The sequence below is a fragment of the Siniperca chuatsi genome, linkage group LG14, assembly GCF_020085105.1.
Source record: "Siniperca chuatsi isolate FFG_IHB_CAS linkage group LG14, ASM2008510v1, whole genome shotgun sequence".
Lineage (NCBI taxonomy): Eukaryota > Metazoa > Chordata > Actinopteri > Centrarchiformes > Sinipercidae > Siniperca > Siniperca chuatsi.
Window position 1 is genome coordinate 744,288 of NC_058055.1, and position 13,213 is coordinate 757,500.

Genomic DNA, 13,213 nt, shown 5'->3' on the forward strand with positions numbered 1-13,213 from the left:
AGAGAAAGGGTAGAACCCGGAGAGAGGAAACAATAATATCAGGGCTATGTTTTGGTCATACAGAGTTAAACAGTACCTACATTATTTAAAATAGGAAAACATAATACAGGAAGATGTGCATTTTGTGATCAAGAAGAAACTTTAGAATATGTTATGCTTTACTGTCCAAAATATGATGCTGAGAGAAAGGAACGGACACTGAACCTTAAAGAAATAAAGTTGAGATTTGATTTATGTGATCTTTTACAAATATGTTCTAGAGAGAAGTGTTATCTATTGTTTCAATATGTTAGGAGAGCAAATTTGATAGAGAGACTATAACTATGTTTTTAAAAATAATAATTTTTCTCATTTTATTTAGTATTTAGTGAATGTATAGTTAGAATCCCGGTCCACAGTCCATTCCAGTTGGTGGCGGTAATGTTAATTGCCAACCTCCATAAACATTACGAAGAAGAAGCCGTTTCCTGCTCCCTCCGCCTTATCTCGTCCACTTTTCAGGCGAGACGCAGTTCATCTCAAATAGTCAAATAGATTGTTGTTGACATCCGCCATCTGTCTGTAGCCAACTAGGTTGTTTTTTGTGTCTAGGAGCACTGGTCGACACTCCAACATAGGTGGCGGTAATGCGTCTCAACGTTTGTTACTGCCCGCCATTAAATAGAAAGACGAAAAGCTGTAGTAGTTAGCTTTACAGCTAAGTTCGACATTAGTGTTGTGTACGTTGTGAATATTGTCAATATACATGGTAAGAAGAACAGCCACGATGGCGTATTCTGGTTAAGATGTTAATAACGTTGTGCTACGTCTACCTGTGGGTGCGCTTTCACAAGTGCTACTCGGTGCTGATCCGCAACAGTCTGTCCAGACTGAACAGCAGCAGCTTCAGCTTCAGTGTCTGCTCCAGCTCGGCCTCATCAGCCGTAGCACCGCCGACTGGACGCCACACAGCTGCACGCCGGCAGCCCAGCCCGCTCCCATCCGAGGACATCGTCTTCCTCCAGCTGGGAGACAAAGCCGTCTATGTCACAGAGCCTCAGGTTGGATACTGGAGCTAGCGTCTAGTTAAATGACATGATATCACATTTATACAGTCTGTGACGACTGAATATCAGTAAACGTTACTACCTGGGCCTGTCACAGTCTCATTTAGCTCCAGGACTGCTTTCCCGAACCAGTGCTGTCAAATGGTTTTAAGTGCTTATACATTTACGTAGCATAAATACATAACGTTATAATATCATAAATCTCAAAGGCTTGTGCGAGTCTGTTTTCGAGTGCGGCACCCTGTTTGCGTCGTTCGAAAGAAAACTTGACTAGCAACACAATGGTGAGATTTATACTTTATCAGAAGTTCTTTCAACCAGTCTGACGTTTGTTTTGTTTTTGTTTTTTTTACAACAGAAAAGACTTTAAGGTTGAAGACTAACTGGTTGCTTTGGCAATTGTACGACTGGTTAACTTCCCCCACCTCCGCTAAGCAGCAGCGCACAGCCGCTTCCCTAAGCTTTTCTATGGGAACCCCCCGGGACTCCCACACAGTGGGTGAGACAGTCCCGAAAGGGGCAAGTCCACAACCTCTGTAGAATAGTGATGAGAATTACGGCTCTTTGAAGGGGGCAGGATCTTATGGCTCCGTTCCTTTCCGAGAGCCGGCTCTTTCGGCTCCCAAATGGTTCTTCAGTTAGTACCACTTCTGCTGGTCACTGCCTAAGTTACTTTATTTGTTACAAGAAATAAATATGTAAGATTCTTATCTGCAATATAACTTAATTATTCTGTCATATTGATTGTTAAAAAGTTGGATATGTCAAGAATAACTATCCTAGTTGTATAACAAAAATAACACTACTAATAAAATAGTACGATTAATAAATAATGCACAACTCTATACAGACACATACAGTATATTTCAGTTAAATTTGTATGATATAATATGAAACAAAAAAATATTTCTGCTCTGTTCCAAAGTGTCATTTGTTCGTTGTCATGCGTTTGTTTTTCTGCGGGGGGTGAAATCGGCTCTCAGAAGGGCGCTGCTCCCATCGTTCATGTAATGGAGCCCGCTCATTGTTTGTGTCATTGAGTTTGTTTAAATATTGTCAGTATTTGTAAAGCTACATATCTCTGTACATTTCCAAAGTTGAATTTCAGACTAGCATTTGAAATGTTTAACTTCTAAACAATAAAGAAATGTGTCCGTACTCTTTTCAGTACACTCAAGGCTTCTACAGCTACAGCCATACCTACTAGTGTAATTTTGTTAATTGTGATTATTTAGTTATCATTTTTGAGACTTGTCTTGGACCTGTCTGCTGTGAGGCTTTACTTACTTGAGACCTCACTGTTTGAAGACCCAGCTTGATTTGAGATTTGATGGCAAAAAGTTGATCAGCTGAGGCTGTCACACAGAGCAACAAATATTGATAAATGTTTTGCTGTGTGTAGTTTTGAGCACTGCCATACTGGGTTAACTAATTGATATCATAATAGGGATGTCATTGCCAGTGTTTCCATAACTTAAAAAGAAACATTTTCGAGTGCAACTGGCACCATTAGATAATTTGTCTTGTTATAGCAGAATGGCTGCATCCCTGCTTCTACAGTTTCTACATGATGAATTCATTCTGTGCCTTTGATCAAAGCATTTGATGACTCCTTTTACTAACTACTAATCAATGTGTAACAGCCTTGCAGTGTTTGGAGTTATTATTTTCTGTGCTGTCTGTATTGTTCCCAGGTATGTGATGATCTCAGCAAATGGACTGTGCTGTTGGGGTCCTCTCTGGTTTGTGGTCCACAAATAGAGAATATTTCATTCATCATAGAAGCTACAGGACACAGAGTGGGCTACCATTCTCCTCATACATCAAATAAGAAAGTAGGCACCACTTGCTTAGCAAGTAATATTCTCATCATTCTAATTCAGTCATATTTTGGACTGATTTCCCCAACACCCAACTTCATTGTTGTCTCATGAAGCTATAGTTCACATTTGTATATTTTTGAAAATTGTCAATTTTCCAGTTTTATTCACCACAGTTACCCTAAATACGAGCTTGGATATTTGTTATATACATTTTGTTGTCTATGTTTTTTTAGATGAACTGTGTATGTAAAAAAAGAAAAAAAAGAGGAAAGTTTGAAGGAAAAAGCATATGCACTAGGTCTGCAGCTATCGATTATTTTCGTAATCGAGTATTCTACCGATTATTCCACCGATTAATCGAGTAATTGGATAAGAACTTTTGCTTTATTAAAGAGCAATAGTAAATATGCAAAAGAAAAAATAAAACAGGTCTCTTAAAATGAACATTGAATTGAATTGGTTCTTTTTTTAGAAACATCAAGATTTTTATTGCTTAAATTCCATACAATAATATTATCTTTCTGTGGAAACACTTCATAAATGACATTTACGACGGCATCATCCAAATGGGTCAATTAGTGGAACATTCAGGAATTATTAACAGGTCAGAGTCTTACGATGGAGCATTACTGACATTTGTGTTATTTATGATTCCTATTGACAATATGCCAGTATTTGAGCGCCTTAACTGTTATAGTAAGAATTATGGCCAATTAGCTGTTGAGTGTTTACATTTTTCAAAATAAATGTAAAAGTGTTATTTTCTACATTTTTTTTTGTTTTCCTCACAGTGACCCTAAAACCGAGGTACATACTGAACCGTGAGTTTGTGAGAGAGTTAGTCAATTGCACTTCCTAAAAGGCTAGGGGAATAAGTATTCATATGTCAATTTAGTGCACTTTTGGAGTGTTTGTTTTACACCTGGAATTTCCTCAGAGCTCTGACTGGACTTGTGTTTGTTATCATGAAGCCCTGGTATCTCTCAGTAACTGGAGGTACTTCCCCCCTGACAGAAAATGGCATACAGCTCTTTATTTTCAGTATCAATTCGGGTAGGGTAGTTGTGATATGATGAGCTGAGGGCATGTTGTTTCTTTTAAACACTAACCATGTCCCTAGTTTGTGAGCATTTCTTTAATTTTGCAGCATTTCACTGCACTTTCGTCTAAAGCTTTTCTCTTTTTAATGCATTGCCTCTCACCTCATTCTCTCTTTCTCCTGTGTTGACCTTTTTTTTTTTTATCTCCACACTGCTCAGCCATGCACGCTCCATGCACTGACTGAAAGTTGTGCAGCTGCCCTGTATTGTTTTCACTTTGATTTACCCATTTCATTTTGCATTTTTAATGCTGGCCTGACAGTCTTGGCCTTAAATAATAAATGTAAAACCCACAATCTTTTCTGTTTTCTCCTTTCAGAATTTTACCATTTTCTTATTCTCTCTAATAACTGTCAAAAAACTATAGCACATCATCATGATTTCTACTTTGTGGCTAGGAGTGTTAGCTCTGCTCAGAGTTAGGACTGGTTTTAGTCCTAATTTCGCCATGATTCTAGGAGGAATTCTGAGACGCTTTATAAATACAAACCCAGGAGGAGCAACCCACAGCCGGGAAAGATGTAAAATTATGAACTGTGGTGTGAGAGCTCAGAGGAAATAAGGGAACGTGTAAATAACTGGAAATATATTTTACATTTTACATACATATTTCACAAGCACTTCTACAGCAGTATTTTTTCTCTACCATGAAACCACGTGGTTGCTCTGTACAAATCTTTCCAGAGAGAGAGATGTTTGTGTAGTAGACAGGGCATAATGAACCATGTACTTTTCCGGTGCTGCGGATCAGTTCAGAGTGTCAGCTAACCAGTGGTGTGTGTTTGCAGGTCCTGAAGTGGTCTGATTACTGTCTTCCTCTGGCCTGTAGCCCTGGCAAACCGTTCAAGGCGGTGGCTCAGGCCAGTGTTGATAACTTCAGTCGGCTGGGGGTGGCTTTTATTGAAGATCGCCTTCAGCTGGACAATGGACTTATGCCTTCAAAGATAGTCCGTATGTTGCCTTCAATTACATTTCATATTTACCCTTTTTATATTCAATTGTATTTTCATCACCACCTCAGAACACCTTACTTATGTGTTAATTTATCTCTTACAATGCATATTTCATTTAATGCGTAGCATATTCTGTTTTGTAAAGTTAATTTGGTAAAATAATCAGTTAACCAGAGAGAACAAGTCGTAATACATTTTAATTCTTATTTTTATCCTTTCTATTTCATCAACATTTTCAAAAGGTCATTTTAGCGACAAACACACAAACTCCATACTTATCAATCTTGTTTCCAACAGCATCAGGTAGCTGTTTCTAGCGAAAAAGCTCTGATAGTAGCTCCCAGCACCAAACAGCTGACAGATAAAGTTAAAGACCAGCTGGTGAACATAGTGAAGCTTTTAGCATCTAAAGAGCCAGATATATAAGGAGAGGGAATATTGATGAATATTGGGCATACATTCATCATGTGTAAATAGACACAGATAAGTTCACAATTCAACTTTGTTAAGGTGTGTTCTTGTGCTCCCAATTGGCTAAAAACATTCCATAATTCTAAATCTAAATACCTACCATTGCACTAAAATTTTTATAAATTTTTATATTTTTGTGACATTCCCATAGCTGTCCTCCTCCAAGAATCTACTCTCAGTGAGCTGTTGGAGAAGCAGTGTCCACAGACGGAGATGTCACTGCAGCTCTGTGGCACCCAGACTGAAAAGAGTGTTGCTGAGCCTTTTCCTAGTAACCTGTCAGCTGACCCCCAGCACCTAGGGTGCCGTAAAGGTAGCCTTCTCCTTACCTTGGAAGCAAAGAGGAGGTTAGAGGAGCGTCGAGGATCAGAGCCGCTCCGCAGCACCCAGGATTTGGGACCTGTTGGTGACTCGGAGGACAATTCCTTGGGGAATCATCACCACATGGAGAGCCATGGACACCACCTCCATCTATCCAGCTGCCACGAATGTTTGGAGCTGGAGAACAGCACCATCCTCTCTGTCAAATATGCCTCCGCTGAGAACATTCCAGACCTTCCTGATGATAATTCAGTAGAGCTGGATAGTGGGGATGAGACTATGGATGAAGTTGAGCATGATACCAAAGGGTTTTATGGTCAAAGCAATGGATTTGACTGTAATAGCAAACCGCCAAATGTTCTGGTCTACACGGGTGGTTGCCAGGAACGTTTTCAGGCTGTTTTTCAGCTTTTATCAGAGTGTATAAACATGGAAAACAACATAATATATCCCCTCCAACCACAGCAGGCTCTGAGCGATCCTTGGCTGGACAACAGCAGGCTCCTGGTACTGGCAGAGGAGGAAACCCTGACCCCCCAGCTTCAGACGCGCTTTCTCACTTACCTGAGCCAGGGTGGCAGGGTGCTCGGGCTAGCCTCCACCCTGTGCCCTGCAGGCCTCTGTCTGGAAGTCAGAGAGAGGCGACGCGGGCAGGTCAGCACGCTGAGCTTCACCAGGGAGAACAGCACAGAGCTGGAACTGAGCCTGTTGGCGAGTGGGAAGGTCTACATTAGGGATACTCAGGGAGGAGGGGAAGTGGAGCTCTGGGGCGAGCTGAAAGGGAACATTCCTCATCAGAGGGATATGGTTATAGTCAGGGTAACCCACGGAGGGGACGGTGGGGAAGCTGTCCTCTGTCAGGTAAAGACATAAGACATTAAAAGTGATGATTTTAGTAGTTTACAGGGCTAAATATTGTTTGAAATGTTTCAAGGTTCAAAGATTTATTTGTTTCATGCAATCCAAAACAACAGCTCAACCATAAATTCTACCGTTACAAAGATAATGATGTTTGGTTTTGATGGACAGTGTTAGAAAGGAATCATTTTAACTGTATGAGATGATTGATGGTTGATGATTATTGAGGCTGTAGTTTGCAGTGGCATTGAACTGGACTGCAGAGTTGTTTTGCACTTCAGTTAAACTTTGGAATGCATTTTGCACAAGCATCCAGCATCACTTGGAATCACATTAGTAAAGAATCTCTTAATGGCCAGGAGGAATGATTACAGCAAGCAAGAACTGTTTCAGTGATAATATGGGCACCTGAATATTGTTTTAAACATGACTTAAAAAATGTGAGCCTATCCTTTTGGCAGAATGTTGCAGACCAGCAGTGAGCTCAGACTCTGTACTTAACAGTTTTTTTTACTCTGTGCTACAGACACATTTCGGTCGGTACTAACAAAGTATTGAGGTGTGATACCCAGTGCTAGTAGGTTCCAGTTATGTGAGGTTACCAGGGCAGAGAGGAGAATTGTATAGTTTCACTGATGAGTAAAAATGAGATGTCATGGCCTCAAGTGCTCTTCAGAGCGGTGGAGGTGGAGATAACACACACTTAAATGGGTTAACAAAAGAAAGAAAGGTGCAGTTGCATCCTGGAGGGATTTGGCAAGTCATTTTTGGTCAAGTTCAAATTTGATGAACAAACCAAAACTCCCTGTTCAGTAGTCATTACAGTAATCAGATGTTGGTTTATTAACAATAGACTGATTGCTTCAGTTTGTTTCTAAATATAATAATTTAGTTATATACAAGCCTCAATTTAATGCAAGTTTCTTTTCCCTAACAACAACCTTCCTTGTGGCTTGTGTCCATCCATTTGGTTTATGTTTATGTCTGGTCTTCAGAGGTGGAGAATTTTCCCCTGCATGAACTTCGTAAATCCAGCAGAATACATAATCAACCTCTGTTAACGTGTCTCCCTCTATTATTTGCACAATCATCCCATAAATACATATGCAATCAGGAGGGAGATGTAACCTGCAAACATTTGCACAAATGACCACAAACCTCCAGCCAGGTGCACCACGTTTGGAACAGAATGCTTCACATCTGCACCTACACCTAAGTAAATTTGGCCAAGTTGTATTTTGATAGGTCAATATGAGTGGTTGGTGAGCATTCCTGTGAGTGTGCCTGGTGTGGAAGTTGAACAGCGCAGGCAGAGCTCAGTCCCATAACTTGACGCATTCCCAGATAGCCCGATAAATCAAATTAGTTTCAAGTATTAGGTTAGAAAATGTTTCATTAAGCTGTAATGGTTGGATTTTAATAGGGGGGCATGCAGGCTGGGAGTGAGTGCTGACTTCTGAATATATTGAGGAAATGTCTAAATTGCAAGTGCTGTTTGGCTCAAGTTTGGTTAATATTTGGAATAGAAAATTGACTGTCACTGTCTATTAAGGAAGTCAATTTTTCAAAGCTTGTTAGACATGCTATATGCTTCCTATCCTCAGGTCCACCTGGAAATTGGTCCTGACTCCCAGAATTTGACGTCAGAAGGTTTTGATGAATTGAAGGTCAGCAACGCACTGCGTTATGAAGTCTTGACAGAAATCCTGACTTCTCTGGGCCTCAGCTGTGAGCTAAACAAGACTCCAGCCCCAAGCCCAGTCCACCTGCTGGCCACCTCTCTGGTAAGATCCACAGTGCTCATCTGTCAGTACTTTGTCAGGCCTCAGGATTAAGATAAGGTCACAGGTCACAGTGATACGAGCACGTTGGTAGTCCTGCTAGCTGGGAAGATCAGTCTTGTAATAGATCTGTCTGTGACTCTCCTGGATTATTTTTGTAACACCTTTTCATCAACACCATGTCCAAACCAACAGAGTTGTCCACATAACATGACCCATTATTCCGTGCAACGTCAAGTACATAGATATAAGTAGGAGTGCCTTGAGAAGACTTTTCTGATGTGTTAAGCCAAGAGTCGATGGTCTATCATTATTTAGAAAAATTATGAAAATCAAATTTCTAGTGTTATCTTTACATTTTTACTGATATTCTGCCCCCCCTGAGAACAAATATCAATTCTACCATCATCCTTGTTATCCATCACCTAACCATTCATCCACTCATTCATTCATCCATTCACTCATACACACACAGTGAGCACCAGATTGTTTTTATTAAAATTAATTGTATGAGCGGCAGCACAGATATTCTGCATGGTACACATGTGGAAACAATTTGCCTTCCCAAATGTATGCAAATATATGAGCATATATGCAGCAGTCTTATGGCAGGTCTGTGTACAGAGGGCCAATACTCACAGTGACTGACTGGTGCAAAGGCTGCTCAGTTTGGGTACCACGCTGTTAGATTTTTGGAAAACATTAAAGATCACTGTATCTTGAGATTATACCTAATGAGGGCAGTCTAATTAATACGAAGATTATTATTATTATTAAAATATTTTTTGAATGATTGGGAAAAAAGTGTGTAGGTATAATGAATAGTTTACTGTACAAAGTGATACCTCAGAATGATGTTACAATGATGGTAGCTTAATGGCTTTTTGTCCAGTGCCTTGAGCACTTTGTTTGTAAAGTGTTTGTAGTGGAGCAAGTGTCGTTTTTCTGGCTTGTGACCAGCTTGTTATACAGTATGAGATGTGTGAAGAAATTATGGAGTGTATACATAGTTTTGCTGCATCTTGGGGTAGCTGCTTTCGGATGAATTTCTGAATTTCGGATGTTTCTTAAAGGAAAGCTAAGTCATTGTGAATTCCCAGGTATTTAAAATGTAACACAGTCTGGATCATTTCACCCTTTATATCTGGCTGGCTACCATTTTTCCTTATGTAAAAGCACATTCATGCAGTTTTACTTTAAGTGTCAGGCAAGACTTGGAGAGCCAATCAGAAATTTTTGCCATTGCTGATGTTAATTTGGCTGCCACTTCATGTCTGCCTTAACGTGCAAAAATGACAGTGTCATCTGCATACATTTGGGTGTCGACTTCAGGGTATACCAGTGGCAGGTCATAAACATATAGTCTAAATAATATTGGTCCTAATATTGAGCCTTGTGGGACACCACCAGAGCAATCAGCAAACGATAAGGTCCTATTTCCAACTCTGCCATCCATTTGATAGCATCCACAGATAAATTCAAATTGGACAGTTTTGAACATTGTGATTTACTGTATCAAATTATTTTCTCAAGTCCAGGAATACAGCCCCTACAGCACTCCCACCATCTAGTTTGATTTGATATTTTTCAATGAAGTAGTAACAGTTAGCCATTTCAGTTGAATGGTTTTTCCTAAAACCAAATTGGGTGGGATGGAATGAAGCATGTCCTGAGTTTGTTGTTCAGTTAACACTTTCTCAGCTATCTTGGATATTATGGGTAAAATACTGATGGGTCTATAGTTCACCACATCAATATGATCGCCAGTCTTGAAAATAGGAACTACAACTGCAGACTTCCATGCATTTGGGAATATTGACTTTTTGAGTTTTGTTGACCGGTTGACCAGCTGTGCAATAGGAGTGCTGTTTTTTTTATAATGTTGAAACCCACTGGAATACATCTTTAGCCTTTGAGGTCTTCAGAGAGCTTAGGGTTTAGCACATTTTTTCTTGAGGAACTTTGTTTATGTTAAAACCCAGTTTGGTTGGATCAGGGATTGATATTTTTTTTTTACTTCTGCACCAGGTGAGTGTCAGACTCTGAATCAATAAAGTATTTATTAAGAGGCAATTTCATTAGGGTTCAACTGATGAAATGAGTCTTTTACATTTCACCAGACATAATGGGATCAGATTTGGAAAGTAACTAAAAAAATGTACTTTAAGTACACTTTCTTAGTACCAAAATCTGTTTGTTTGTTTTTTCTTTATTGATGCAAAAACAAAACAGTAGTAACTTTACAGATTCAACAATGATAGAAATGGGTATAAAATACACAAGGACAGAGAAACGAGAAAAAACAAACAAAAAACAGAGACATACAGAACTTGACATGATACATATATAAAACAAGACAAAAAACAACGATGAAATGGTCATAATAATTAAAATATTATAATATTTTAAAAGTATTAAAGTTTGATGTTTTGGGGGTAATCTGTTAGCACGCGCGTTTGTGTGTGATTGTGTGCGTATGGGAGAGAAGAGAAAAAATAAAAGAAATAATAATAGTAATGATAATAATATTAATAATAAATTACATATATTTAAGAATAAAATTCGAAAAACAATAAATAAATGGTTTGTAATTGATATTTAGAATAATAAAACTTTATTTATAGAGCACTTACAAAGTGCTTCACAAAGAGAGAAATAAAATACCACAGTGAATGATAAAATATAAAATAAATTAAATACATAAAAACAATAAAATAAAAATATATATATATATATATATAATATATATACATATATATATAATATATATAATATATATACATATATATATATATACATACACATATATACATATATACATACATATATATATATACATACACATATATACATATATACATACACACACATACATATATACATATATATACACACACATATATATATATATACATACATATATACACATATATACATATATACATACACATATATAGACACATATATACATATATATATACATACACACATATACATATATACATACACATATATATACATATATATATATATATATACATATATACACACATATATAAATATATATATATATATATATATATATACACATATATATATATACACATATATATATATATACATATATATATATATATATATATATATATATATATATATATATATATATATATATACACACACATATATACACACATATAAAAAAACTTTGTCCTTCACCCTCCGCGGGTGGTCTCATCCTTCGAGCTCGGGTCCTCTACCAGAGGCCTGGGAGCTTGAGGGTTCTGCGCAGTATCTTTGCTGTTCCTAGTAGTGCACTCTTCTGGACCGAGATGTCTGGTGTTCTTCCAGGGATCTGCTGTAGCCACTCCTCCAGTTTGGGGGTCACTGCCCCGAGTGCTCCGATGACCACGGGCACCACTGTCGCCTTCACCTTCCAAGCCTTCTCCAGCTCTTCTCTGAGCCCTTGGTACTTCTCTAGTTTCTCATGTTCCTTTTACCTGATGTTGCCATCGCTTGGTATTGCCACGTCAACCACGACGGCTTTCCTCTGGTGTTTGTCCACCACCACGATGTCAGGCTGGTTCGCCATTACCATTCTGTCAGTCTGAATCTGGAAGTCCCACAGGATCTTGGCTCGGTCATTCTCTACCACCTTTGGAGGTGTTTCCCACTTTGACCTCGGGGTTTCCAGTCCATACTCAGTGCAGATGTTCCTGTACACTATGCCAGCTACTTGGTTATGGCGCTCCATGTATGCTTTTCCTGCCAGCATCTTACACCCTGCAGTTATGTGCTGGATTGTCTCAGGGGCCTCTTTGCACAGCCTACACCTTGGGTCTTGTCTGGTGCGGTAGATCTGGGCCTCTATTGCTCTGGTGCTCAGGGCCTGCTCCTGTGCAGCCATGATGAGTGCCTCTGTGCTGTCCTTCAATCCAGCCCGCTCTAGCCATTGGTAGGACTTCTTGATATCAGCCACTTCAGTTATGTTCCGGTGGTACATCCCATGTAGGGGTTTGTCCTCCCATGATGGTCCTTCCTCCAGCACGTCTTCCTCTGTTCCCCATTGCCTGAGACATTCCCTGAGCACGTCATCTGTTGGGGCCTTATCTTGGATGTACTTGTGGATCTTGGATGTTTACTACACTTACTAGTCCACGGCCGCCTTCCTTACGGCTAGCGTACAGTCTCAGGGTGCTGGATTTGGGATGGAACCCTCCATGCATGGTGAGGAGCTTTCGCGTCTTAACGTCTGTGGTCTGTATCTCCTCCTTTGGCCATCTTATTATTCCCGCAGGGTATCTGATCACTGGCAGGGCGTAGCTGTTTATTGCCTGGGCTTTGTTCTTGCCATTGAGCTGACTTCTTAGGACTTGCCTTACTCGTTGGACGTATTTGGCCGTTGCCGTCTTCCTTGTTGCCTCTTCGAGGTTGCCATTTGCCTGTGGTATTCCAAGGTACTTGTAACCATCCTCAATGTCTGCTATTGTTCCTTCTGGGAGTGAGACCCCTTCTGTGTGGACTACCTTCCCTCTCTTTGTCACCATTCAACTGCACTTCTCAAGCCCGAATGACATCCCAATGTCAGAGCTGTAGATCCTGGTGGTGTGGATCAGTGAGTCGATGTCCCGCTCGCTCTTAGCGTATAGCTTGATGTCATCCATGTAGAGGAGGTGACTGATGGTGGCCCGTTCCTGAGTCGGTATCCATAGCCAGTCTTGTTGATTATTTGGCTGAGGGGTTCAGACCTATGCAGAACAGCAGTGGGGACAGAGCATCTCCTTGGTATATGCCACATTTGATGGATACTTGTGCAAGTGGCTTACCATTGGCCTCAAGGGTGGTTTTCCACAGCCTCAT

The 13,213-nt window shown here is 39.7% G+C and overlaps 1 protein-coding gene across 5 annotated transcripts in view; it reads left to right on the plus strand.

Moving 5' to 3' along the window:
* Positions 1–454: 454 nt before the first annotated feature.
* The window catches only part of hlcs (holocarboxylase synthetase (biotin-(proprionyl-CoA-carboxylase (ATP-hydrolysing)) ligase)), a 73,262-nt gene continuing 60,503 nt past the window's right edge, over positions 455–13,213 (plus strand). Inside the window, exons 1-5 of one of the 5 annotated variants that reach the window (XM_044222430.1) lie at positions 455–1,040; positions 2,741–2,881; positions 4,758–4,920; positions 5,545–6,575; positions 8,177–8,356. In XM_044222430.1, coding sequence (XP_044078365.1) covers positions 786–1,040; positions 2,741–2,881; positions 4,758–4,920; positions 5,545–6,575; positions 8,177–8,356 — 1,770 coding nt within the window. In that variant the 5' untranslated portion in view covers positions 455–785. Of the gene's footprint in view, positions 1,041–1,085; positions 1,331–1,422; positions 1,546–2,740; positions 2,882–4,757; positions 4,921–5,544; positions 6,576–8,176; positions 8,357–13,213 lie in introns of those variants that run through there. The other 4 variants (XM_044222428.1, XM_044222431.1, XM_044222432.1 and 1 more) reach the window with 4 other exon arrangements.